The sequence below is a fragment of the Salmo trutta genome, chromosome 19 (assembly GCF_901001165.1).
Source record: "Salmo trutta chromosome 19, fSalTru1.1, whole genome shotgun sequence".
Lineage (NCBI taxonomy): Eukaryota > Metazoa > Chordata > Actinopteri > Salmoniformes > Salmonidae > Salmo > Salmo trutta.
In genome coordinates this window covers 56,237,261-56,264,055 of record NC_042975.1, presented here as the reverse complement: position 1 = coordinate 56,264,055, position 26,795 = coordinate 56,237,261, and the positions used below count along the sequence as shown (strand labels likewise).

General features: G+C 43.3%; 1 protein-coding gene across 2 annotated transcripts in view; it reads right to left on the bottom strand.

Annotated features, from left to right (window-relative positions):
• Positions 1–26,795, bottom strand: part of LOC115155024 (lissencephaly-1 homolog B) — a 47,288-nt gene that overhangs the window by 11,752 nt on the left and 8,741 nt on the right. For both annotated transcript variants that reach the window (XM_029701812.1, XM_029701813.1), the window contains exons 2-6: positions 18,519–18,671; positions 14,965–15,049; positions 14,774–14,848; positions 9,646–9,852; positions 381–549 (exon numbers count right to left, since the gene is read on the bottom strand). In XM_029701812.1, the coding sequence (XP_029557672.1) occupies positions 381–549; positions 9,646–9,852; positions 14,774–14,848; positions 14,965–15,049; positions 18,519–18,550 (568 nt within the window). In that variant the 5' untranslated portion in view covers positions 18,551–18,671. The remainder of the gene's footprint in view (positions 1–380; positions 550–9,645; positions 9,853–14,773; positions 14,849–14,964; positions 15,050–18,518; positions 18,672–26,795) is intronic.

Below are 26,795 nucleotides of genomic sequence, written 5' to 3'. Positions count from 1 at the left end.
ATCCCTTTAAGCCATGACCTGCTGGCCCTGCTGTTCGCAGACAGTCATGTTTTGTTATTTATTAGGCCTAATTAAAATGTTCATGCCTAGGCTAAATTAAAGAAGCCTAACATTTTCAAACAAATAGCCTATAGGACAGGTCGTTTGCAAATAATATTATACAAATATTATATTTTGAAGTAGTGCTTTATTAATGTATATACATATGGATGTCCAGTAAATTTCTCAAATGTCCAGTAAATTCAAATCTTGCCGGTCACATTGTCCGGCGCCAAAACATAAATCCTGAGGTAGGTACACATTGGTAAATAGTGCTTGTTATGCTGTTATACCACTTGGAGGAACACACATCCACACACACACACACCTCAGCCCCTCACCGTGCATGGTGCGGATGCACTCGAAGCCCTGGAAGTCCCACAGCTTGATGGTCATGTCTGCAGAACAGGAAGCCAGCAGCTTGCCTGTCTGGTCAAAGGAGATGTCCTGAACAGAGTCTGTATGGCCCTTCAGTGTCCGCTCAAAGTCCCCTGCCTCATAGTCCCACACCTAGAGAAATACACACACATTACAAACACAGTCAGTTAATATCACTTTGAAACATTTTCAACATGACAATAAACTTCCTCTGGATCAATGCAAATGAGCATAAAATGTTTTGGAAATTGGAATCATACCCAATGCAAATGAGTGAGTGAGAGAGAAAGAAAGAAAGGAGAGATGACAAAAATAAAAGAAAGACTAGAGGGAAAGAGAGACAGCGAAAGAAAGGAGAGAAAGGCGGTGAAAGAAAGAGCAGGAGGAGATTTGCATGTATCCCAGGGTACAGTACTCGGTGCTCTGCCAGCGTTGCCCCTGGTTACCAGAGCATCACCCCATCTCAACGTAGATAAGCAGTGACACAGCAGAAAAGACAAAGAGTGAGGGAAAAAGCAAGAGAACAGGCTGAATGAACAACAAAACACAGAATGCAATATGAAATTGTATGAAATATTTTGGGGAATGGCCTCATCTCCGAGGGAAGATGGCAGGTAGCCCTATGTGGGGCTGCTGGCATCGAAACCCACCCCACTGGGGGAGAGGAGCTCCAATGATGGGCCTTAAGGTTATTATAGCTGGTGGTGGTGAGGGTGGTGGATGGTTGTCGAAAACTGTTGCTGAAAAACAGCAAGTGAGAGAACGAGGGTAAGTTGACATATACTTAGGTTGGAGTCAATAAAACTCGTTTTTCAACCACTTCACAAATTTCTTGTAAACAAACTATAGTTTTGACAAGTCGGTTAGGACATCTACTTTGTGCATGACACAAATAATTTTTCCAACAATTGTTTACAGACAGATTATTTCACTTATAATTCACTGTATCACAATTACAGTGGGTCAGAAGTTTACATACACTAAGTTGACAGTGCCTTTCAACAGCTTGGAAAATTCCAGAAAATTATGTCATGGCTTTAGAAGCTTCTGATAGGCTAATTAACATCATTTGAGTCAATTGGAGGTGTACCTGTGGATGTATTTCAAGGCCTACCTTCAAACTCAGTGCCTCTCTGCTTGACATCATGGGAAAATCAAAAGAAATCAGCCAAGACCTCAGAAAAAAGAATTGTAGACCACCACAAGTCTGGTTCATCCTTGAGAGCAATTTACAAAACGCCACATTCATCTGTACAAACAATAGTACGCAAGTATAAACACCATGGGACCACGCAGCCGTCATACCGCTCAGGAAGGAGACGCGTTCTGTCTCCTAGAGATGAACGTACGTTGATGCGAAAAGTGCAATTCAATCACAGAACAACAGCAAAGGACCTTGTGAAGATGCTGGAGGAAACAGGTACAAATGTATCTATATCCACAGTAAAACGAGTCCTATATCGACAGAACTGAAAGGCTGCTCAGCAAGGGAGAAGCCACTGCTCCAAAACTGCCATAAAAAGCCAGACAACGGTTTGCAACTACACATGGGGACAAAGACAGTACTTTTTGGATAAATGTCCTCTGGTCTGATGAAACAAAAATAGAACTGTTTGGCCATAATGACCATTGTTATGTTAGGACGAAAAAGGGGGATGCTTGCAAGCTGAAGAACACCATCCCAACCGTGAAGCACGGGGGTGGCAGCATCATGTTGTGGGGGTGCTTTGCTGCAGGAGGGCCTGGTGCACTTCACAAAATAGATGGCTACATGAGGAAGGAAAATTATGTGGATATATTGAAGCAACATCTCAAGACATCAGTCAGGAAGTTAAAGCTTGGTCACAAATAGGTCTTCCAAAATGGACAATGACCCCAAGCATACTTCCAAAGTTGTGGCAAAATGCCTTAAGGACAACAAAGTTGTCACAAAGCCCTGACCTCAAACCTATAGAAAATTTGTGGGCAGAACTGAAAAAGTGTGTGCAAGCAAGGAGGCCTACAAACCTGACTCAGTTACACCAGCTCTGTCAGGAGGAATGAGCCAAAATTCACCCAACTTATTGTGGGAAGCTTGTGGAAGGCTACCCGAAACATTTGACCCAAGTTAAACAATATAAAGGCAATGCAACAAAATACTAATTGAGTGTATGCAAACTTCTGACCCACTGGGAATGTGAGGAAAGAAATAAAAGCTGAAATAAATAATTCTCTACTATTATTCTGACATTTCACATTCTTTAAATACAGTGGTGATCCTAACTGACCTAAAACAGGGAATTGTTACTGGATTAAATGTCAGGAATTGTGAAAAACTGAGTTTAAATGTATGTGGCTAATGTAAACTTCCGACATCAACTGTAAATACATCCCAAGATTTACACCCATTGGTTGAGAGAGAAGGTGATAATTCAGCCCATAGGCTGAACAGCAAGCATGAGGAATGTGCATTTTTGTAAATAGGTGAATGATATTCCGCACATGGTTAACAGGAAAGAGAAGAAACAAGACGCAGGTAGAATAGGAAAAAGTGAATTGTGTGATTACTGGATGAAATTAATCAAGCATTCAGACCAGCCTTCCTGGTAGAACTCTCGTAAACTACAGTGCATTCGCAAAGTATTCAGACCCCTTGACTTCTTCCACATTGTTATGTTACAACCTTATTCTCAAAGTGATTAAAAACATTTTTAAAATGTTTTTCCCACAATCAACCTACACACAATATCCCATAATGACAAAGCAAAATCAGGTTTACACATTTTTGCTAATGTAAAAAACAGAAATATCAAATTTACATAAGTATTCAGACCCTTTACTCAGTACTTTGTTGAAGCACCTTTGGCAGCAATTAGTCTTGGTTATGACTCTACAAGCTTGGCACAACTGTTTTTGGGGAGTTTCTTCCATTCTTCTCTGCAGATCCTCTCAAGCTCTGTCAGGTTGGATTGGGAGCTTCGCTGCACAGCAATTTTCAGGTCTCTCCAGAGATGTTCGATTGGGTTCAAGTCGAGGCTCTGGTTGGGCCACTTGGACATTCAGACTTGTCAGAAAAGCCACTCCTGCATTCTCTTGGCTGTGTGCTTAGGATCGTTGTCCTGTTGGAATGTGAACCATCGCTCGTCTGAGGTCATGAGCGCTCTGGAGCAGGTTGTCATTGTTCCCTTGATCCTGACTAGTCTCCAAGTCCCTGCCGCTGAAAAGCATCCCCAAAGCATGATGCTGCCACCACCATGATTCACCGTAGAGATGGTGCCAGGCTTCCTCCAGACGTGACGCTTGGCATTCAGGCCAAAGAGTTCAATCTTGGTTTCATCAGACCAGAGAATCTTGTTTCTCATGGTCTGAGTGCTTATAGGTGCCTGGCCACTCTACCATAAAGGCCTGATTGGTGGAGTGTTGCAGAGATGGTTCTTCTCCCATCTCAACAGAGGACCTCTGGAGCTCTGTCAGAGTGACCATCAGGTTCTTGGTCACCTCCCAGACCAAGTCCATTCTCCCTCGATTGCTCAGTTTGGTCGGGCGGCCAGCTCTAGGAAGAGTCTTGGTGGTTCCAAACTTCTTCCATTTTTTTTTTTTTACATTTTAGTCATTTAGCAGACGCTCTTATCCAGAGCGACTTACAGTAGTGAATGCATACATTTCATACTTTTTTTTTGTGTGTGTACTGGCCCCCCGTGGGAATCGAACCCACAACCCTGGCGTTGCACACACCATGCTCTACCAACTGAGCCACAGGGAAGGCCATTTAAGAATGATGGAGGCCACTGTGTTCTTGGGGACCTTCAACGCTGCAGAATTGTTTTGGTACCCTTCTCTAGATCTGTTCCTCGACACAATCCTGTCTCGGATCTCTACGGACAATTCCTTCAACCTCATGGCTTTTTTTTTTGCTCTGACATGCACTGTCAACTGTGGGACCTTATATAGACAGGTGTGTGCCTTTCCAAATCATGTCCAATTAATTGAATTTACCACAAATGGACTCCAATCAAGTTGTAGAAACATCTCAAGGATGATCAATGGAAACAGGATGCATCAGAGCTTAATTTTGAGTCTTATAGCAAAGTATCTGAATACTTATGCAAATAAGGTATTTTATGAATTTGAAACATTTCTAGAAACCCGTTTCATTTTCTCATTATGGGGTATTGTGTGTAGATTGATAAGGACATTTTTTGATTGAATAATTTTTCAGAATAAGGCTGTAATGTAACAAAATGTGGAAGAAGTCAAGTGGTCTGAATACTTTCCGAATGAGGAATAAGGAAAATGAGAGCAACAGAGCAAGAGTAGGAGAGAGAGAGAGGATATAGAGAAGATTAAGAGGACGAAAGCTAATGGACAGGGTGGGGCTGCTTAGAGATAATATCTAATGGGACACAGTCACTGACATACAGTATGTGTTTAAAAAAAACATTCGTGGACCAGGGAACCATAGGCCAACATAAGATACATAGGCCTATTGAAACAACCAGCTTGGATTGCAAACAATACTACCATATAAAAGTTCAAAGAAATACTTTGTTTCTAGGAGTGACCGAAGACAGACAGACAAAATGAATAAAGTGAGCAAAAGAAGCATATTGTCATATAAAAGTGTATAAATTCACAATCTCAATTCAATTAGACACCAAATAAAGTTCTGAATGTCCAAGTCCCAAACCCAACACAAAATGGTCCCAATGTCAATCAAATCAAAAAATGAGCAATCCCCCTTCAAAATACAAAAATATAAGTAATCCAATACAGGCACAAACTAATACAGTCAACAGGATCAATCTCACCGGATGGTTGAGGAAAATCCGGCCTGGTGGAGATTTCCTTATCAAATCAAACTTTATTTGTCACATGCGCCGAATACAAGTGTAGACTTTACAGTGAAATGCATACTTACAAGCCCTTAACCAACAGTGCAGTTCACGAAGAGTTAAGAAAATATTTACCAAGTAGACTAAAATAAAAAGTAATAATAAAAAGTAACACAATAAGAATAAAAATAACGAGGCTATGTACAGGGGGCACCGGTACCGAGTCAGTGTGCAGGGGTACAGGTAAGTTGAGGTAATTTGTACATGTAGGTGGGGGTGAAGTGACTATGCATAGATAATAAACAGCGAGTATCAGCAGTGTACAAAAGGGAGAGGTCAATGTAAATTGACCGGTGGCGATTTTATTAATTGTTCAGCAGTCTTATGGCTTGGTGGTAGAAGCTGTTGAGGAGCCTTCTGGTCCTAGACTTGGCGCTCCGGTACCGCTTGCCGTGTGGTAGCAGAGAGAACAGTCTATGACTTGGGTGACTAGAGTCTCTGACAATTTTATGGGCTTTCTTCTGACACCGCCTATTATATACAGTTGAAGTCTGAAGTTTACATACACTTAGGTTGGAATCATTAAAACTTGTTTTTCAACCTCTCCACAAATTTCTTGTCAACGAGCTATAGTTTTGGCAAGTCGGTTAGGACATCTACTGTGTGCATGACAAGTAATTTTCCCAACAATCATTTACAGACAGATTATTTCACTTATAATTCACTGTATCACAATTCCAGTGGGTCAGAAGTTTACATACACTAAGTTGACTGTGCCTTTAAACAGCTTGGAAAATTCCAGAAAATGTCATGGCTTTAGAAGGTTCTGATAGGCTAATTGACATCATTTGAGTCAATTGGAGGTGTACCTGTGGACATATTTCAAGGCCTACCTTCAAACTCAATGCCTCTTTGCTTGACATCATGGGAAAATAAAAATAAATAAAAAATCAGCCCAAAAAATTGTAGACCTCCACAAATATGGTTCATCCTTGGGAGCAATTTCCAAACGCCTAAAGGTACCACGTTCATCTGGGCAACCAATAGTACATAAGTATAAACACCATGGGACCACGCAGCCGGATTAATACTAGGTTTAAATGTCAGGAATTGTGAAAAACTGAGTTTAAATGTATTTGGCTAAGGTGTCTGTAAACCTCCGACTTCAACTGTAGGTCCTGGATGGCAGGAAGCTTGGCCCCAGGGATTTACTCGGCCTTTCACACTACCCTCTGGTAGCGCCTTACGGTCAGATGCCGAGCAGCTGCCATACCAGGTGGTGATGCAACCGGTCAGGATGCTCTCGACAGTGCAGCTGTAGAACCTTTTGAGGATCTGGGGACCCATGCCAAATATTTTCAGTCTCCTGAGGGGGAAAAGCTTCTGTCATGCCCTCTTCACGACTGTCTTGGTGTGTTTGGAACATGACAGTTCGTTGGTGATGTGGACACCAAGGAACTTGAAAAACTCTCGAACTGCTCCACTACAGCCCCGATGTGAATGGGAGCCTGTTTGGCACGCCTTTTCCTGTAGTCCACAATCAGCTCCTTTGTCTTGCTCACATTGAGGGAGAGGTTGTGGTCCTGGCACCACAATACCAGTTCTCTGACCTCCCTATAGGCCGTCTCATCATTGTTGGTGATCAGGCCTACCACTGTTGTGTCGTCAGAAAACTTAATGATGGCGTTGGAGTCGTGCTTGGCCACGCAGTCGTGGGTGAACAGGGTATACAGGAGTGGACTAAGTACACACCCCTGAGGGGCCCCAGTGTTAAGGATCAGCGTGGCAGTCGTGTTGTTACCTACTCTTACCACCTGGGGGCGGCCCGTCAGGAAGTCCAGGATCCAGTTGCAGAGGGAGCTGTTTAGTCCCAGAGTCCTTAGCTTAGTGATGAGCTTCGTGGGCACTATGGTGTTGAACGTTGAGCTGTACTTAATGAACAGCATTCTCACATAGGTGTTCCTTTTGTCCAGGTGAGAAAGGGCAGTGTGGAGTGCGATTGAGATTGCATCATCTGTGGATCTGTTGGGGCAGTATGCGAATTGGAGTGGGTCTAAGGTGTCTGGGAGGATGCTGTTGACGTGAGCCATGACCAGTCTTTCAAAGCACGGGGCAGTAATCATTTAGACAGGTTACCGTTGCATCCTTGGGCACAGCGACTATGGGGGTCTGGTTGAAACATGTAGGTATTACAGACTCGGTCAGAGAGAGGTTGAAAATGTCCGTGAAGACACTTGCCAGTTGGTCCACGCATGCTTTGAGTACACGTCCTGGTAATCCGTCTGGCCCAGTGGCTTTTGTGAATGTTGGCCTGTTTAAAGGTTTTGTTCAACTCGGCTACCGAGAGCGGTATCACACAGCCTTCCAGAACAGCTGGTGCTCTCGTGCATGCTCCAGTGTTGCTTGCCTCGAAGCGAGCGTAAAGGGCATTTAGCTCATCTGGTAGACTCACGTCACTGGGCAGCTCGTGTCTGGGTTTCCCTTTGTAGTCCATAATAGTTTTCAAGCCCTACCACATCCGACGAGCATCAGAGCCGGTGTAATAGGATTCAATCTTAATCCTGTATTGACGCTTTGCTTGTTTGATGGTTCGTCTGAGGGCATAGCGGGATTTCTTATAAACGTCCGGTTTAGTCTCCCGCTCCTTGAAAGTGGCAGCTCTAGCCTTTAGCTCGTTGCTGCCTGTAATCCATGGCTTCTGGTTAGGATATGTATGTACAGTCACTGTGGGGACGACGTCGTCGATGCACTTATTGATGAAGCCTGTGACTGAGGTGGTCTACTCCTCAATGCCATTGGATGAATCCCAGAACAGATTCCAGTCTCTGCTAGCAAAACAGTCCTGTAGTGTAGCATCCGCGTCATCTGACCACTTCCGTATTGAGCGAGTCACTGGTACTCCCTGCTTTAGTTTTTGCTTGTAAGCAGGAATCAGGAGGATAGAATTATGGTCAGATTTGCCAAATGGAGGGCGGGGGAGAGCTTTGTATGTATCTCTGTGTGTGGAGTAAAGGTGATCTAGGATATTTTTTTATCTGGTTGCACATGTGACATGCCAGTAAAAATTTGGTATAAGTGATTTAAGTTTGCCTGCATTAAAGTCCCCGGCCACTAGTAGCGCCACTTCTGGGTGAGCATTTTCTTCTTTGCTTATGGCCTTATAGAGTTGGTTGAGAGCGGTCTTAGTGCCAGCTTTGTTCTGTGGTGGTAAATAGATGGCTACAAATAATATAGATGAGAACTCTCTTGGTAGATAGTGTGGTCTACAGCTTATCATAAGGGACTCTACCTCAGGTGAGCAATACCTCAAGACTTCTTTAATATTTGACATTGCGCACCAGCTTTTATTGACAAATAGACACCCCCCCACCCCTCGTCTTATCAGAGGTAGCGTCTCTGTTCTGCCAGTGCATGGAAAATCCCGCTAGCTCTATTTTGTCCGTATCGTCGTTCAGTCACGTCTCGGTGAAACATAAGATGTTACAGTTTTTAATGTCCCGTTGGTAGGATAATCTTAAATCGTAGGTCATAAATTGTATTTTCCAATGATTGCACATTAGCAAGAAAAACGGATGGCAGTGGGTGTTTACTCGCTCACCTACGGATTCTCAGAAGGCTGCCCGATCTGCGGCCCCTTTTCCTGCGTATTTTCTTCACGCAAATGGCGGGGATCTGGGCCCGTTCCAGTGAAAGCAGGATATCCTTCTCCTCTGACTCGTTAAAGGAAAAGGTTTATTCAAGTCCGCGGTGAGTAATCGCTGTTATGATGTCAAGAAGTTATTTTCAGTCATAAGAGACGGTAGCAGCAACATTATGTACACAATAAGTAAAAAAATAAGTTACACAAAACGCAAAAAAATAACAAAATAGCACAATTGGTTGGAAGAATGTAAAACTTCAGCCATGTTCTTCGGCGCCATCTTATAACAGCTCAATGTTCATGGCATCCTCCAAAACACCCAACATATAAATGATTTGTAGTTAACAATTCACAAATGATCAACAATTATTACATGGAATGACGAATAGGTTCTTAAAATGTTTTTCCAAACAAATAGAACCTCAGCCAGGTATACACCAAACATAAGAAAATTCTCCACCATTTCTAAAATAGACATGCCGTCTTAAAGGTATAGCCCACCAAACTGACAATGGCAGCCATCTTAGATTTGACAGTGAAAATAATGCAGTCTAAACTGGCAGATACATAATACAACAGCATGAAAATGAAAATATACATAAAGTTTCACCTTGCAAGGATTTTTTAAAATCTTTAAAACCTGACATAATTATATGTCTATGTGCCTATCACCTCATACTTGTGCCAGCATCACAACTAAGGCTCCCTGGTCCACATACACTTTTGCTGTACCTTTAAACCAAGAGCTTAGCAAATGATTGAAGCACACGCACACACCTTGATAGTGGCGTCCTCGGAGGAGGTGACCATGACGGAGAAGACAGGATGGAAGATGACCCGTGTGACGGGGGAGCGGTGGCCGCTCAGGGCGTATCTCTCTGGGGGACGGGGGATCCACTCCTTAGGGTCCCTCTTCTGGGCCACCGGACCCCCTAGAGTGATCTCCTCTTTGGCCTCATTCAGCTTCGACTCCAGCTCCATCACCTGGAGGAGAGAAGGGGTGGGATTGGGAAAGAGGGACAAGAGAGGTATAAAAATAAGGAATAGTTGGTGGAAAAGACAACAAGAGAACAGAGGAATAAAGAGGTGATAGTTCAGTTGGTTGTTTATTATTCTCCAACAGAGTTGTTTCACTCATACTCCAGATATACAGCACATTCAAAGTATTCAGACCCTTTCACTTTTTCCACATTTTGTTACATTACAGCCTTATTCTAAAATTTCTTAAATACATTTTTTATATCTACACACAATACCCAATAATGACAAAGCGAAAACAGGTTTGTAGAAATGTTTTCAAATGTATTCAAAATAAAAAACAGAAATACCTTATTTACATAAGTATTTAGACCCTTTTACTATGAGACTCGAAATTGAGCTCAGGTGCATCCTGTTTACATTGATCATCCTTGAGATGTTTCTACAACTTGATTGGAGACCACCTGTTGTAAATTCAATTGATTGGACATGATTTGGAAAGGCACATACCTGTCTATATAAAGGTTGACAGTGCATGTCAGAGCAAAAACCAAGCCATGAGGTAGAAGGAATTGTCCGTAGAGCTCCGAGGCAGGATTGTGTCGAGGCACTTATCTGGGGAAGGGTACTAAAAATGTATTGCAGCATTGAAGGTCCCCAAGAACACAGTGGCCTCCGTCATTCTTAAATGGAAGAAGTTTGGAACCACCAAGACTCTTCCTAGAGCTGGCTGCCCGAGGGAGAAGGGCCTTGGTCAGGGAGGTGACCAAGAACCGATGGTCACTGACAGAGCTCCAGAGTTCCTCTGTGGAGAACCTTCCAGAAGGACAACCATCTCTGCAGCACTCCACCAATCAGGCCTTTATGGTAAAGTGGCCAGATGGAAGCCACCCTTCAGTAAAAGGCAGATGACAGCCCGTTTGGAGTTTGCCAAAAGGCACCTAAAGGACTCTGACCATGAGAAACAAGATTCTCTGGTCTGATGAAACCAAGATTGAACTCTTTGGCCTGAATGCCAAGTGTCTGAATACTTATGTGATTTAAGTTTTACATTTTTAATACATTTGCAAATGTTTCTAAAAAACATTTTTTTCTTAATCAATTTTATAATAAGGCTGTAACATAAAACGTGTAGGGGTCTGAATTAGGGATGCAAGATATATCGGTAAGCATATCGGAATCGGACGATATTAACTAAAAATGCCAACATCGGCATCGGCCCGATGTGTAGTTTAACGCCGATGTGCAAAACCGATGTCAATGCTGACGTGCATACTTATATAACGTACACACTACCGTCCAAAAGTTTGGGGTTACCTAGAAATGTTCTTGTTATCCATGAAAACATACAAGAAATGGGTTGCATAATGAATAGGAAATATAGTCAAGACATTGACAAGGTTCTAAATAATGATTTTTAATTGAAATAATTGTGTCCTTCAAACTGCTTTTGTCAATGAATTCTCCATTTGCAGCAATTAAAGCCTTGCAGACCTTTGGCATTCTAGTTGTCAATTTGTTGAGGTAATCTGAAGAGATTTCATCCCATGCTTCCTGAAGCACCTCCCACAAGTTGGATTGGCTTGATAGGCACTTCTTACGTACCATACGGTCAAGCTGCTCCCACAACAGCTCAATAGGGTTGAGATCCGGTGACTGTGCTGGCCACTCCATTATAGACAGAATACCAGCTGACTGTTTCTTCCCTAAATAGTTCTTGCATAGTTTGGAGCTGTGCTTTGTGTCATTGTCCTGTCGTAGGAGGAAATTGGCTCCAATTAAGTGCTGTCCACAGGGCATGGCATTGCAAAAGGGAGTGAAAGCCTTCCTTCTTGTGTATAAGGTAGTCATTGTGAATATGTTAGACTCCTTGCTAGATAATACCACACTGTCGGAACTAGGAGCACAAGCATTTCGCTACACTCACATTAACATCTGCTAACCATGTGTATGTAACCAATACAATTTAATTTGATACCCTGTACAAATCTCCCACTTTACCATCACCAAAGCACCCCCAGACCATCACATTGCCTCCACCATGCTTGACAGACGGCGTCAAGCACTCCTCCAGCATCTTTGAATTTTTTGTGATCTTAACACCTCAAACTTAGATTCGTCTTTCCATAACACTTTTTTCCAATCTTCCTCTGTCCAGTGTCTGTGTTCTTTTGCCCATCTTAATCTTTTGTTTTTATTGGCCAGTCTGAGATATGGCTTTTTCTTTGCAACTCTGCCTAGAAGGCCAGCATCCCGGAGTCGACTCTTCACTGTTGACGTTGAGACTGGTGTTTTGCTGGTACTATTTAATGAAGCTGCCAGTTGAGGACTTGTGAGGCATCTGTTTCTCAACCTAGACACTAATGTACTTGTCCTCTTGCTCAGTTGTGTACCGGGGCCTCCCACTCCTCTTTCTATTCTGGTCAGAGCCAGTTTGCTCTGTTCTGTGAAGGGAGTAGTACACAGCGTTGTACGAGATCTTCAGTTTCTGGCAATTTCTCGCATGGAATAGCCTTCATTTTTCAAAACAAAAATAGAGTGACGAGTTTCAGAAGAAAGTTTAGTTTCTGGCCATTTTGAGCCTGTAATCGAACCCACAAATACTGATGCTCCAGATACTCTACTATTCTGAAGGCCAGTTTTATTGCTTCTTTAAAATCAGCAGAACAGTTTTCAGCTGTGCTAACATAATTGTAAAATGATTTTCTAATGATTAATTAGCCTTTTAAAATGATAAACTTGGATTAACTAACACAACGTTCCATTGGAACACAGCAGTGATGGCTGCTGATTATGGGCCTCTGTACGCCTATGTAGATATTCCATTATCTACAATAGCCGTTTACAACATTAACAATGTCTACACTGTATTTCTGATCAATTTTATTTTATTTTAAAAAATGGACACAAGTGACCCCAAATTGTTGAAAGGTAGTGTAGGTAGATGACGTAATGACGTCACGAAAAATACAGCGCTGCACGTGCAACACAGCATTCCTAACCTAGCCCACAATGTCTACAGTGTGGATCTATTTTGAAGTTTCAAAGGAAGATAAAGGCCAGTTGCAACGTTTGTGCTGCTATTATTTCCAGAGGGGAGAAAGTGAAATCTTTCAATACCACAAACCTAATTACTCATTTGAAAGTGCATCACCCCCAGACATTCAGCGACTACTTAGAAAAAAAGTTGAAAAAACAAAGCGCACACTTCCAACAACTAAACAAGTTAAAGTCGAGCAGTCATTTGAAAGAGTAAGAACATTTCAGCGAGACAACGCAAAGGCGAAATCCATTAACGCCAAGATAATGGGATTCATTGCCCTTCACAATCAACCGTTCTCTGTCGTGGATGATGTTGGCTTTCGCCGACTGGTCGAGCACCTTGAGCCCCGGTACACAATACCAAGTAGGCGCTATTTTTTCTTCTCCCTTTTTCTCCCCAATTTCGTGGTATCCAATTGGTAGTAGTTACAGTCTTGTCTCATCGCTGCAACTCCCGTACGGACTCGGGAGAGGCGAAGGTCGAGAGCTAATGCGTCCTCCAAAACACAACCCAACCTAGCCACACTGCTTCTTGACACAGCACACAGCGCACATCTAACCCGGAAGCCAGCCGCACCAATGTGTCAGAGGAAACACCGTACACCTGGCGACCTGGTCAGTGTGCACTGCGCCCGGCCCGCCACAGGAGTCACTAGTGCGCGATGAGACAAGGATATCCCTGCCGGCCAAACCCTCCCTAACCCGGACGACGTTGTGCGTCACCCCTTGGACCTCCCGGTCGCGGCCTGCTACGCCAGAGCCTGGGCTCGAACCCAGAGTCTCTGGTGGCACAGCTAGCACTGCGATGCAGTGCCTTAGACCACTGCGCCACCCGGGAGGCTAGGCGCCATTTTTCAAAAGTTACCCTACCGGAGTTATACATTATTGCTGAAAAGCACATCCATGAGCTACTTGCTGTGGGCATCCCTCCTATTAGCTTCATGATTGACATTTGGACCAGCGATGTCAGCCCCATGAGCATGCGGAGTCTGACAGCACAGTGGGTCGACGAGGATTTCGTAATATGGAAAACAGCATTGCATGCTCAAGAATGTGCTGGTTCTCATACCACTGCTGCCATTTCAATGGAATTTGAGAACATGTTTGAAACATGACCACACTCCTAGCTCCATTTGAACAACTGACTCAAGAAATAAGCTCATCAACTGTGTCTGCAACAGATGTGATACCCTCTGTCATGGCATTGAAACGCCTGCTCAACTAAACTGCCGACACAGACCGTGGAATTAAAACTTGCAAAGGTACTCTACTTGTGGCTGTGAACAAGCGATTTGGTGGCATTCTCTCTGAGCCTCTTTACTGTGTCGCCACCATGCTCGATGCTAGGTACAAGGGCCGCTACTTCAATGCAGACAAGAAACAGGGTTTACGTGAAATGTTAGACACAGCTGGACAAGATGGAAACGGACACAGTGACAGTGCGCACTGAAGAGGACCCACGACAGAAGAGGCCACGGACAGAGCTGAATCTTCACTGCTTGACATGTATGATGAAATCCTGGTTGAGAATTAAAAGACTGAACAACAAAACAGCACAGCAAGTAAATGAATGAAATAGGTTTTGATTATGTTTTACTGGTAATGGGGACCTGCGTAAATGCCAACAAAATAACTTTTTGGTGTGTGTGTGTTTCAACTATTTAACTTAACTAGAATGCTTAAAAGGCCGCTAAACTGTTTAATATCGGTATCTGTTTTTTTTGGCAAGGAACATATCAGATATTGGTATCGGCCAAAAATGTAATATCAGTGCATCCCGTGTCTGAATACTTTCCGAATGCACTGTTCACACATACAAACAGTCACAGTCAACTGACATACACATCAAATACCATAACACCACAAACGTGACATCAACAATCACCTTCTTCTGTAATCTGATGACAGAGGTCCATTTCTTTTCCAAAAGACCAGCGTACTTCTTATCTAACTCCTCATTCTGTGGAAGAGAGGGGAGACAGAAATGGAAATATAAAATTGTTGTGAGGAAATAAAATAATAGGTCAGTGTTGCAAATCGGGAAGTTGTGGGGTTAGTTAGTGTGTGTGCTCTTACCATATCTAATTCAGCCTCTTTCTTGAAGGTGGAGTAGGCTTCCTCATAGCCATTGGAGCGTAGGTAGTCTGCTATTGCTCGGTTTCTAACACACAGAGAGAGTCAGAGAGAGGAAGAGAAAACAACAGATCTGGTAGTCCTTTCCACTCATAGCCCATCATCCCGTAAACCTGTTAAAAGGCAGATTGTCTTTTATAAGCCTCTAAATTGGAACGCATTGGCTGTAGACACATGCTATACATAACATCAGGGCTCAGGTTCTCCGCTTCACAGAGCTGTAGAAGTTTTGACTGACAACCATTATAAAGTTGAGCAACACGCGTGACAAGACGCCTCCATCCCTCTCGCTAATTGGGCTACTTTTGCACATTTGTTGTCTGAGTGAGGGAAACATTGAGTATTATAACACTGCTTTGATGTCACATTTGGACCCTTGAGTCCAAATGTGCACTTCACATTTTCATTATCAAATATTTATGACTGCCATGTTTGATCCACAGTTACAAGGATGACATGCGTGACACCCTGGGTTGTCCTGAACAGAATGAGCCTGTTTGTCATATTGTGACGAACATCTGCTGTGGAACACGCACTTGAAAGCACTCATGATTGCATTCTACGCGCACCAAAATTACAATCCGTTTGTCTGAAGTGCCTTCTGAAAGCCTAACACGAAGATCAGATTTTTTAACAATCCATGTTGGATTCAAGTTATGCACACCTGACCCCCAGAATGGGATTTATAAAGGAACTTTTTGAGATTGCGCGAACAACAGTAATTGTGTTAGGGTGTGGACACAGGGCTGTATTCCAAACAAAAAAACTGCAAGTGTGCTTGCTTCAGTTCCTCAACAGCAAAGCTAGGAGAGCTAAAAGAAAGCACCCATTTCCTTGAGTCAAAAGGAACTGTGCACAGTTTGGAGGGGTGTGTGACCACTTGGAGACACCAGTTAGACCTCTCACTCAAACCCTTGTAAAAGCGTTATTTTAATTGCTACCATGGTCATGCATATGCTTTTTAAAGTTATTCTGTTAGAAACATTTCAATATAGCCCTATCCATATTAGGCCAATTTCTAAGAAGTAAGGTGTTAACACGCACATAATATTGCAAGATTTTCAGAGTCTTCATAAAAAGGTATGTAACCGTCATCTGTAACGTACATTGAGTTAGTGCACCATTCCAGTTTCAACCTAGCATGTTTTATTGAGTCAGTGTTTTCTGTGATGACTTATTGCTAAATGTATCCTTGAATGATATCAGCAGTTCCACCTTAAGAGAAATCGCAGTTCCACCTTAAGACAGAACGAGACCACACCCTGTCTGTCTGGCAGAAGCTGTGCTGCAGTGAAAGTGGGTGTGTGTGCTCGAGTGTGATGTCCAGTGATATGTTTCCTCTAGGAAAACGACACTGAGAATTGAATCACAGATGGTGTGTTTATGGTTGTCATGGAAACATGGCGACACTCAGGAGAAGCAGATCGACCAACACGACCAAAACCGCATGCGCGCACACACAGAGTTGTATGTCTGAGTGGCAGCCTGTTTCCATTCTCTGATGAGGGCTACATTTTCTATGAGCAGCAACAACAACAAAAAATCACTGACATCATCAGCACTCCTCAAATGGCTGTCGGAGAATTGTAATATGTGTGAGTGTCGGAGAGAGGGAGAGAATGGGAGTGTGAGAGTGTGTGTGCACAATCTTTTCAGAGAGAATGTGGTGTGTGTGTCACATTTACATAACTATTCAGACCCTTTACTCAGTGCTTTGTTGAAGCACCTTTGGCAGCGATTACAGCCTTGAGTCTTCTTGTTATGACATTACAAGCTTGGCACACCTGTATTTGGGGAGTTTCTCCCATTCTTCTCTGCAGATCCTGTCAGGCTCTATCAGGTTGGATGGGGAGCATCGCTGCACAGCTATTTTCAGGTCTCTCCAGAGATGTTTGATCGGGTTCAAGCCCGGGCTCTGGCTGGGCCACTCAAGGACATTCAGAGACTTGTCCCGAAGCCACTCCTGCGTTGTCTTGGCTGTGTGCTTAGGGTCGTTGTCTTGTTGGAAGGTGAATCTTGACCCCCAGTCTGAGGTCCTGAGAAGGTTTTCATCAAGGACTTTGCTCCGTTCATCTTTCCCTCAATCCTGGTCAAATATTTTTCACTGTGTGCCTAAATTTCTTTGCACACCTTGCAAAAAAGGTTCAGCGTACAGCCCTGGGATACAGATTTCTGAAAACAGCCTGCAGTTCCCCGGTCGACATTAACCTTCATGGCTTCAATGAGAGGGGGCTGTCATTCTCCCCTGGTTTTACAAGAAAATACATTTTAATATCATAGCGCATTTAGCCCTCCGGTCAGCCCTGACAACCATATGCTATTTTCCCCACTTCAAATTAGCCTACAGGCGCGTACCAACCGAGGGTCCACAAGACCTGACACAGATCAAGGCAAAAAAAAACACTCAAAAAATAATAATAATCTGATATCAGTTTTATGATGGCGAACATCAGACTTTTCACTGTTTTTAGCGTAGGCTACTGTTAACCCAAAACTACCAGAATATTACCCTAAAAACAAGTGTGCATTGTTTGCTGTTGTGGCCTTTTTAAGCATCATTCTGATTGGTCAAGAGACTAGAGCAAATAGTTTGGAATTTCAACTATCCGGATATCCGAAAAACAAATGATATTATTTAAATCGTGAAATAATTTCCCATCTAAGGGTAGTGAAATAATTGCCCATCTAAGGGTGTTTTCACACGTGTTCTCTTTCAGCTAATTTTTGTGACTCAGTGCGGTTCGCTTAAATGGAACTCAAACCCCTCAAATGAGCCCCTGAAGCAAACTGAGACCACCTCCGGTTCCCTTTTTTAGGACAATGTTAATGCAAAGCTCCCCAAGCTCGCATGTCACAATTCCCAGACCAACTACCAGAGTACTGCAACACCTTTTATCCTGCCATCAACCCTCACATTGGTGCCACAAAAGAGAGAACTCAAAAAACCTGTTCGCTTCGGGGGCTCTTTTGAGGGGTCCGAGTTCCTTTGGAGTGTTCAAACTGCACTAAAAATTAAGCAAACCGCACTAAGTAAAAAAAAATGTCTGAAAGGGATCAAGTGTGAAAACATCCTAACACACACACACACACACTGGGGCTGGGAATTGCCAGGGACCTCACAAAATGATGTGTATACGATATGTATTGCGATTTGATACTGAGATTTTATTGCGATCTGATGTTCCAAACATATTGCTCACTATATTCCTGCTGCAGAGAAAAAAAAGAGCATGACAAAATTAGTTTTGAGCAGTCAAGGAAATAAAAGTGCGGAAAACATGTTGCCGCACTGTTTAAAAAGATTTAGAACAAACCATAGGATGAAAAATATTGGCGTTTTGGCAAATGTAGAGCCAGCTATCGCTAGCTAATGCTACCTAGCATTACAAATCGATACTTTGAGTCAAAGTATCAATGTAATATCGTCCAAAATAATATTGCGATATGTAACTATCGATCCCCGCCCCCACATATCACTAGTGTGTGTGTGTACTTACAGTTCGTCTCGTTGTCTCTGTGACAGCACCATGTTGGCTGTAGTGGCTGCTCTCTCCCTCTGGGGGAGGCGGGTGAGACAGGGTGAGATGGTGTAGGGGGGGTTCTCAGGTCCCTCGGTCAGTCGTTCAGACTTCAACCCTCAGAAACTATAACTGGTATTCCACAAAAGACAGACAGACACAGAAAGAGAGAGAGACAGAGGCAGACATAAAACATGGGGGAGAAAAGCAAAACAGAGGTAGAGGGAGAGTGGAAGAGAAAGACAAAAATGTACTGTTGTTGACGGAAAAACAATTACAGATAAGAAATGAACACGGTACACAAACAATGACTGATATCTGCCATTCTGCCTAATGGCAAGGCTCACTGCTCCTCTCAGTCTGGACTGACAGGTGTGGAAAAGGTTTAGGCTAATAGTGCTATATAAACTCGGCAAAAAAAGAAACGTCGCTTTAACAAGACCCTGTCTTTCAAAGGTAATTCATAAAAATCCAAATAACTTCACAGATCTCCATTGTCAAGGGTTTAACTTGTTGGGGCTAGGGGGCAGTATTTACACGGCCGGATAAAAAACGTACCCGATTTAATCTGGTTACTAATCCTACCCAGTAACTAGAATATGCATATACTTATTATATATGGATAGAAAACACCCTAAAGTTTCTAAAACTGTTTGAATGGTGTCTGTGAGTATAACAGAACTCATTTGGCAGGCAAAAACCTGAGAGATTCCTTTACAGGAAGTGGCCTGTTTGACCATTTATTTGCTTTCTTTGACATCTCTTCCAAAAACTTAGGATCTCTGCTGTTACGTGACACTTCCCACGTCTCCAATGGGGTCTCAGAGCCCGGAAAAAACCTGAATGACGTAATTCAAAGCCCTGGCTGAAACACAGGAGCGCTTTTGCTAAGTGGTCTATCAGAGGACAAAGGACTTGATGCTCATGCACTGTCCGCCCCCGTCTTTTTGTTTTTCCCTCTGTTTACAGACAGGCAGATTCCCGGTCGGAATATTATCGCTTTTCTACGAGATAAATTGCATAAAAATTGATTTTAAACAGCGGTTGACATGCTTCGAAGTACGTTAATGGAATATTTCGAATTTTTTTGTCACGTTATGCGCACGACCGTGATTCACCATTCTGATAGTGTCTAGAACGCACGAACAAAACGTCGCTGATGGAACATAACGATGGATTATTTGGGACCAAACCTACATTTGTTATTGAAGTAGAAGTCCTGGGAGTGCATTCTGACGAAGAACAGGAAAGGTAAGACCATTTTTCTTATAGGAAATATGATTTTGATGAAGGCTAAACTTGCCGGGTGTCTAAATAGCTAGCCCGTGATGGCTGGGCTATGTACTTAGAATATTGCAAAATGTGCTTCATCCGAAAAGCTATTTTAAAATCGGACATATCGAGTGCATAGAGGAGTTCTGTATCTATAATTCTTAAAATAATTGTTATGCTTTTTGTGAACGTTTATCGTGAGTAATTTAGTAAATTGTTAGTAAATTCCCCGGGTATGCTTTTTCTGAATGTCACATGCTAATGTAAAAGCTGTTTTTTTATATAAATATGAACTTGATTGAACAGACATGCATGTATTGTATAACATAATGTCCTAGGTGTGTCATCTGATGAAGATCATCAAAGGTTAGTGCTGCATTTAGCTGTGGTTTGGGTTTTTGTGACATTATATGCTAGCTTGAAAAATGGGTGTCTGATTATTTCTGGCTGGGTACTCTGCTGACATAATCTAATGTTTTGCTTTCGTTGTAAAGCCTTTTTGAAATCAGACAGTGTGGTTAGATTAACGAGAGTCTTGTCTTTAAATAGCTGTAAAATAGTCATATGTTTGAGAAATTGAAGTAATAGCGTTTCAAACGTTTTGAAAATCGCGCCACAGGATTCAACTGGCTGTTACGTAGGTGGGACGATTTGGTGCCACCTAGCCCAGAGGTTAAACACTGTTTCCCATGCTTGTTCAATGAACCATAAACAATTAATGAACATGCACCTGTGGAACGGTCGTTAAGACACCAACAGCTTACAGACGATAGGCAATTAAGGTCACAGTTCTGAAAACTTAGGACACTAAAGAGGCCTTTCTACTGACTCTGAAAAACACCAAAAGAAAGATGCACAGGGTCCCTGCTCATCTGCATGAACGTGCTTTAGGCATGCCGCAAGGAGGCATGAGAACTGCAGATGTGGCTAGGTCAATAAATTGCAAGAAATGTCCGTACTGTGAGACACCTAAGACAGCGCTACAGGGAGATAGGACGGACAGCTGATCGTCCTCGCAGTGGCAGACCACGTGAAACAAAAACCTGCACAGGATCGGTACATCCGAACATCACACCTGCGGGACAGGTACAGGATGGCAACAACAACTGCCAGAGTAACACCAGGAACGCACAACCCCTCCATCAGTGCTCAGACTGTCCGCAATAGTCAGAGAGGCTGGACTGAGGGCGTGTAGGCCTGTTGTAAGGCAGGTCCTCACCAGACATCACCGGCAACAACGTCACCTATGGGCACAAACCCACCGTTGCTGGACCAGACAGGACTGGCAAAAAGTGCTCTTCACTGAACGATTCGCGGTTTTGTCTCACCAGGGGTGATGGTCGGATTCACGTTTATTGTTGAAGGAATGAGCGTTACAACAAGGCCTGTACTCTGAAGCAGGATCGAATTGGAGGTGGAGGGTCCGTCATGGTCTGGGGCAGTGTGTAACAGCATCATCGGACTGAGCTTGTTGTCATTGCAGGCAATCTCAACACAGTGCGTTACAGGGAAGACATCCTCCTCCCTCATGTGGTACCCTTCCTGCAGGCTCATCCTGACATGACCCTCCAACATGACAATGCCACCAGCCATAATGCTCGTTCTGTTCCTGATTTCCTGCAAGACAGGAATGTCAATGTTCTGCCATGGCCAGCGAAGAGCCCGGGTCTCAATCCCATTGAGCACGTCTGGGACCTGTTGGATCGGAGGGTGAGGGCTAGGGCCATTCCCCCCAGAAAAGTCCAGGAACTTGCAGGTGCCTTGGTGGAAGAGTGGGGTAACATCTCACAGCAAGAACTGGCAAATCTGGTGCAGTCCATGAGGAGGAGATGCACTGCAGTACTTAATACAGCTGGTGGCCACACCAGATACTGACTGCTACTTTTGATTTTGACCCCCTCTTTGTTCAGGTACCCATTATTCAATTTCTGTTAGTCACATGTCTGTGGAACTTGTTCAGTTTATGTCTCAGTTGTTGAATCTTATGTTCAATATTTACACGTTAAGTTTACTGAAAAAACACGCAGTTGACAGTGAGAGGATGTTTCTTTTTTGCTGAGTTTACAGTTGAAGTCGGAAGTTTACATACACCTTATCCAAATACATTTCGACTCAGTTTTTCACAATTCCTGACATTTAATCGGAGTAAAAATTCCCAGTCTTAGGTCAGTTAGGATCACCACTTTATTTTAAGAATGTGAAATGTCAGAATAATAGTGGAGAGAATGATTTATTTCAGCTTTTATATCTTTCATCACATTCCCAGTGGGTCAGAAGTTTACATACACTCAATTAGTATTTGGTAGCATTGCCTTTAAATTGTTTAACTTCGGTCAAACATTTCGGGTAGCCTTCCACAATAACTTGGGTGAATGTTGGCCCATTCCTCCTGACAGAACTAGTATAACTGAGTCAGGTTTGTAGGTCTACTTGCTCGCACAGGCTTTTTCAGTTCTGCCCACTAATTTTCTATAGGCTTGAGGTCAGGGCTTTGTGATGGCCACTCCAATACCTTGACTTCGTTGTCCTTAAGCCATTTTGTCACAACCTTAGAAGTACGCTTGGGGTCATTGTCCATTTGGAAGACCCATTTGCAACCAAGCTTTAACTTCCTGACTGATGTCTTGAGATGTTGCTTCAATATATCCACATCATTTTCCTTCCTCATGTAGCCATCTATTTTGTGAAGTGCACCAGTCCCTCGTGCAGCAAAGCACCCCCACAACATGATGCTGCACCCCGTACTTCACGGTTGGGATGGTGTTCTTCGGCTTGCAAGCCTCCCCCTTTATCCTCCTAACATAATGATGGTCATTATGGCCAAACAGTTCTATTTTTGTTTCATCAGACCAGAGGACATTTCTCCAAAAATAACAATCTTTGTCCCCATGTGCAGTTGCAAACCGTAGTCTGGCTTTTTTATGGCGGTTATGGTGCAGTGGCTTCTTCCTTGCTGAGCAGCCTTTCAGGTTATGTCGATATAGGACTCGTTTTACTGTGGACATAGATGCTTTTGTACCCGTTTCCTCCAGCATCTTCACAATGTCCTTTGCTGTTGTTCTGGGATTGATTTGCACTTTTTGCACCAAAGTACGTCCATCTCTAGGAGACAGAACGCGTCTCCTTCCTGTGCGGTATGACGGTTGCGTGTTCCCATGGGGTTTATACTTGCGTACTATTGTTTGTACAGATGAACAAAGGTCTTGGCTGATTTCTTTGTAGTTTCCCATAATGTCAAGCAAAGAGGCACTGAGTTTGAAGGTAGGCCTTGAAATACATCCACAGGCACACCTCCAATAGACTCAAATGATGTCAATTACGCTTCTAAACCATGACATGACATCAATTTCTGGAATTTTCCAAGCTGTTTAAAGGCAGTCAACTTAGTGTATGTAAACTTCTGACACACTGGAATTGTGATACAGTGAATTATAAGTGAAATAATCTGTCTGTAAACAATTGTTGGAAAAATTACTCCAACCTAAGTGTATGTAAACTTCCGACAACTGTACATATGAGATGAGTAATGTAGGGTATGTAATCATTATATAAAGTGGCATTGTTGAAAGTGACTAGTGATACATCTATTACATCCAATAATTAATTATTAAAGTGGCTCGAGATTTGAGTCAGTATGTTGGCAGCAGCCACTCAATGTCAGTGATGGCTGTTTAACAGTCTGATGGCCTTGAGATAGAAGCTGTTTTTCAGTCTCTCGGTCCCAGCTTTGATGCACCTGTACTGACCTCGCCTTCTGGATGATAGCGGGGTGAACAGGCAGTGTCTCGGGTAGTTGTTGTCCTTGAAGATCTTTTTGACCTTCCTGTGACATCGGGTGATGTAGTTGTCCTGGAGGGCAGGTAGTTTGCACCCGGTGATGCGTTGTGCAGACCTCACTACCCTCTGGAGAGCCTTACAGTTGTGGGCGGAGCAGTTGCCGTACCAGGCGGTGATACAGCCCGACAGGATGCTCTCGAATGTGCATCTATAAAAGTTGAGTGTTTTTGGTGACGAGACAAATTTCTTCAGCCTCCTGAGGTTGAAGAGGCGCTGTTATGCCTTCTTCACCACGCTGTCTGTGTGGGTGGACAATTTCTGTTTGTCCGTGAAGTGTACGCAGAGGAACTTAAAACTTTCCACCACTACTGTCCCCTCGATGTGAATAGGCCGTGCTCCCTCTGATGTTTCCTGAAGTCCACGATCATCTCCTTTGTTTTTTTGACGTTGAGTGCGAGGTTATTTTCCTGACACCACACTCCGAGGGCCCTCACGTCCTCCTTGTAGGCTGTCTCATCATTGTTGGTAATCAAGCCTAACACTGTAGTGTCGTCTGCAAACTTGATGATTGAGTTGGAGGCGTGCATGGCCAAGCAGTCATGGGTGAACAGGGAGTACAGGAGAGGGCTGAGAACGCACCCTTGTGTTGAGGATCAGCGGGGTGGAGATGTTTCCGACCCTCACCACCTGGGGGCGTCCCATCAGAAAGTCTAGGACCCAATTGGACAGGGCGGGGTCGAGACCCAGGGTCTCGAGCTTAATGACAAATTTGGAGGGTACTATGGTGTTAAATGCTGAGCTGTAGTCAATGAACAGCATTTTTAATCATAGGTAAAGTTTGTATTGGTACGGATTCTGCAACACAGTGAGCTGCTAGCCATTGTGAAAACAGAGCAGTCTAACGCTAGCAGTGCTAGCCCACCAGTGTTTTTATCCACACCTGGGAACAAATGTAACAAAAAAAAGAAAGTGTGAGATGATTTAGTTATTATGCCCACAGCCTCTGGAATAGCCTGCCAGAGAACCTAAGGGGGGGGCCGAAACTGTGGACATATTTAAAACAAATTTTTTACATTGGAGTATTTTGTGTAGATCGCTGATCATTTTTTTTACAATTAAATCCATTTTAATCTCACTTTGTAACAACTAAAAATTTGGAAAAATCAAGAGTGGTGTGAATACTTTCTGAATGAACTGTATCAGTGAACACGTGAATAACTAATGCAGTCCAGTCAAACTTTCAGTTTTGCACCAAAAGTTCACGTAGCATGCCCCACAGATCTCAAGGTAGGTCTTAGCCAGTTACTTGTCTCCTGTCCATCTCTCATTCTGTTAACTACATCATACACAACAGCCAGACCGTACAGTAAGTAATACAACAGTAGACTTAGCTAGGAGACTAACTCTCCAAACCATCCAGAGAGTCACAGACACACAAGGCCCGTATAGACCACCGGGTTCTTAGAGAGGAGCTAGGGCTAGTATTACTGGACAACATTTAGGTCACACACAAAGGGATGGGCATTTGACTGTTCATGTACTGGCCTAGGCTGACCCAATCTGAATGGCAAAAGCAGTTCGCAAAGTAGCCTAAGCAGAAAATAGACTAAGAAATTATTCCAAAACTGCAGCTCGTTGGAACACATTTTACTACTTCAAATCAACTATTGGATTTAGAATTTGTAATTAAACGGTTGTCATTTGGCAAGGAATGTAGCTTGTGCCAGATACACATCTCATTCTAAAATCATGGGCCTTAATATGGAGTTGGTCCCCTCTTTGCTGCTATAACAGCCTCCACTCTTCTGGGAAGGCGTTCCACTAGATGTTGGAACATTGCTGTGGGGACTGGCTTCCATTCAGCCACAAGAGCATTAGTAAAGTCGGGCACTGATGTTGGGAAATTAGGCCTGGCTTGCAGTCGGTGAGGTGTTCAATAGGGTTGAGGTCAGGGCTCTGTGCATGCTAGTCAAGTTCTTTCACACCGATCTTAACAAACCATTTTTGTATGGACCTTGCTTTGTGCATGGGGGCATTGTTATGCAGAAACAGGAAAAGGCCTTCCCCAAACTGTTGCCACAAAGTTGGAAGCACAGCGTTAAGATTTCCCTTCACTGGAGTTAAGGGGCCTAGCCCAAACCATCAAAAACAGCCCCAGACCATTATTCCTGCTTCACAAAACTTCACAGTTGGGACTATGCATTGGGGCAGGTAGCGTTCTCCTGGCATCCGCTAAACCCAGATTCGTCCATCGGACTGCCAGATGTGGAAGCGTGATTCATCACTCCAGAGAATGCGTTTCCACTGCTCCAGAGTCCAATGTCAGTGAGCTTTACACCACTCCAGCCGACGCTTGGCATTGCGCATTGTGATCTTAGACTTGTGTGCGGCTGGTCGGCCATGGAAATCCATTTCATGAAGCTCCTGACAAACAGTTATTGTACTGCCGTTACTTCCAGAAGCAGTTATGAACTTGGTACTGAGTGTTGCAGCCTAGGACAGACAATTTTATACATGTTGCGAGCTTCAGCAATCGGCGGTCCCGTTCTGTGAGCTTGTGTGGCCTACCACTTTGAGGCTGAGCTGTTCTTGCTCCTAGAGCAATAACAGTACTTGCACTTGACTGGGACAGCTCTAGAAGTGCATACATTTAACAAAGTGACTTGTTGGAAAGGTGGCATCCTATGACAGTAAGGTCTCCACCTGTGGTATTCGATGCATGAGACAAATAAAACCTGATTTGACACGGTGCCATGTTGAAAGTTAATGAACTCCCCAGTAAGGTCATTCTACTGCCAATGTTTGTCTAAGGAGATTGCATGGCTGTGTGCTCGATTTTATACACCTGACAGGAAAGGGAGTGGCTGAAATAGCAGAATTCAGTCATTTGAAGGGGTGTCCCCTCATACTTTTGTATATGTAGTGTAGATAATATCCCCATATTCTAAAATAGACATAAATGGCCTTGACAATGTATTTCCTATTAAGAAAATTCAGACATGCTTGGTTTCTGTAAAAGAAACAAACCTTGAACTTCAACTTCTTCACCAGCTCAGTGACATGTTCTTTAAATTACAGTTTGGTATCAAGCCAAATACCAGGATATTTGTAGGAAGGAACTCGCTCAAATTGTGCACCGTTTAGGGATGTGGCAATCATTTCATCAGATGGTGATTGTCGAGCAAATAACGGGTCGGTCTCACGGTT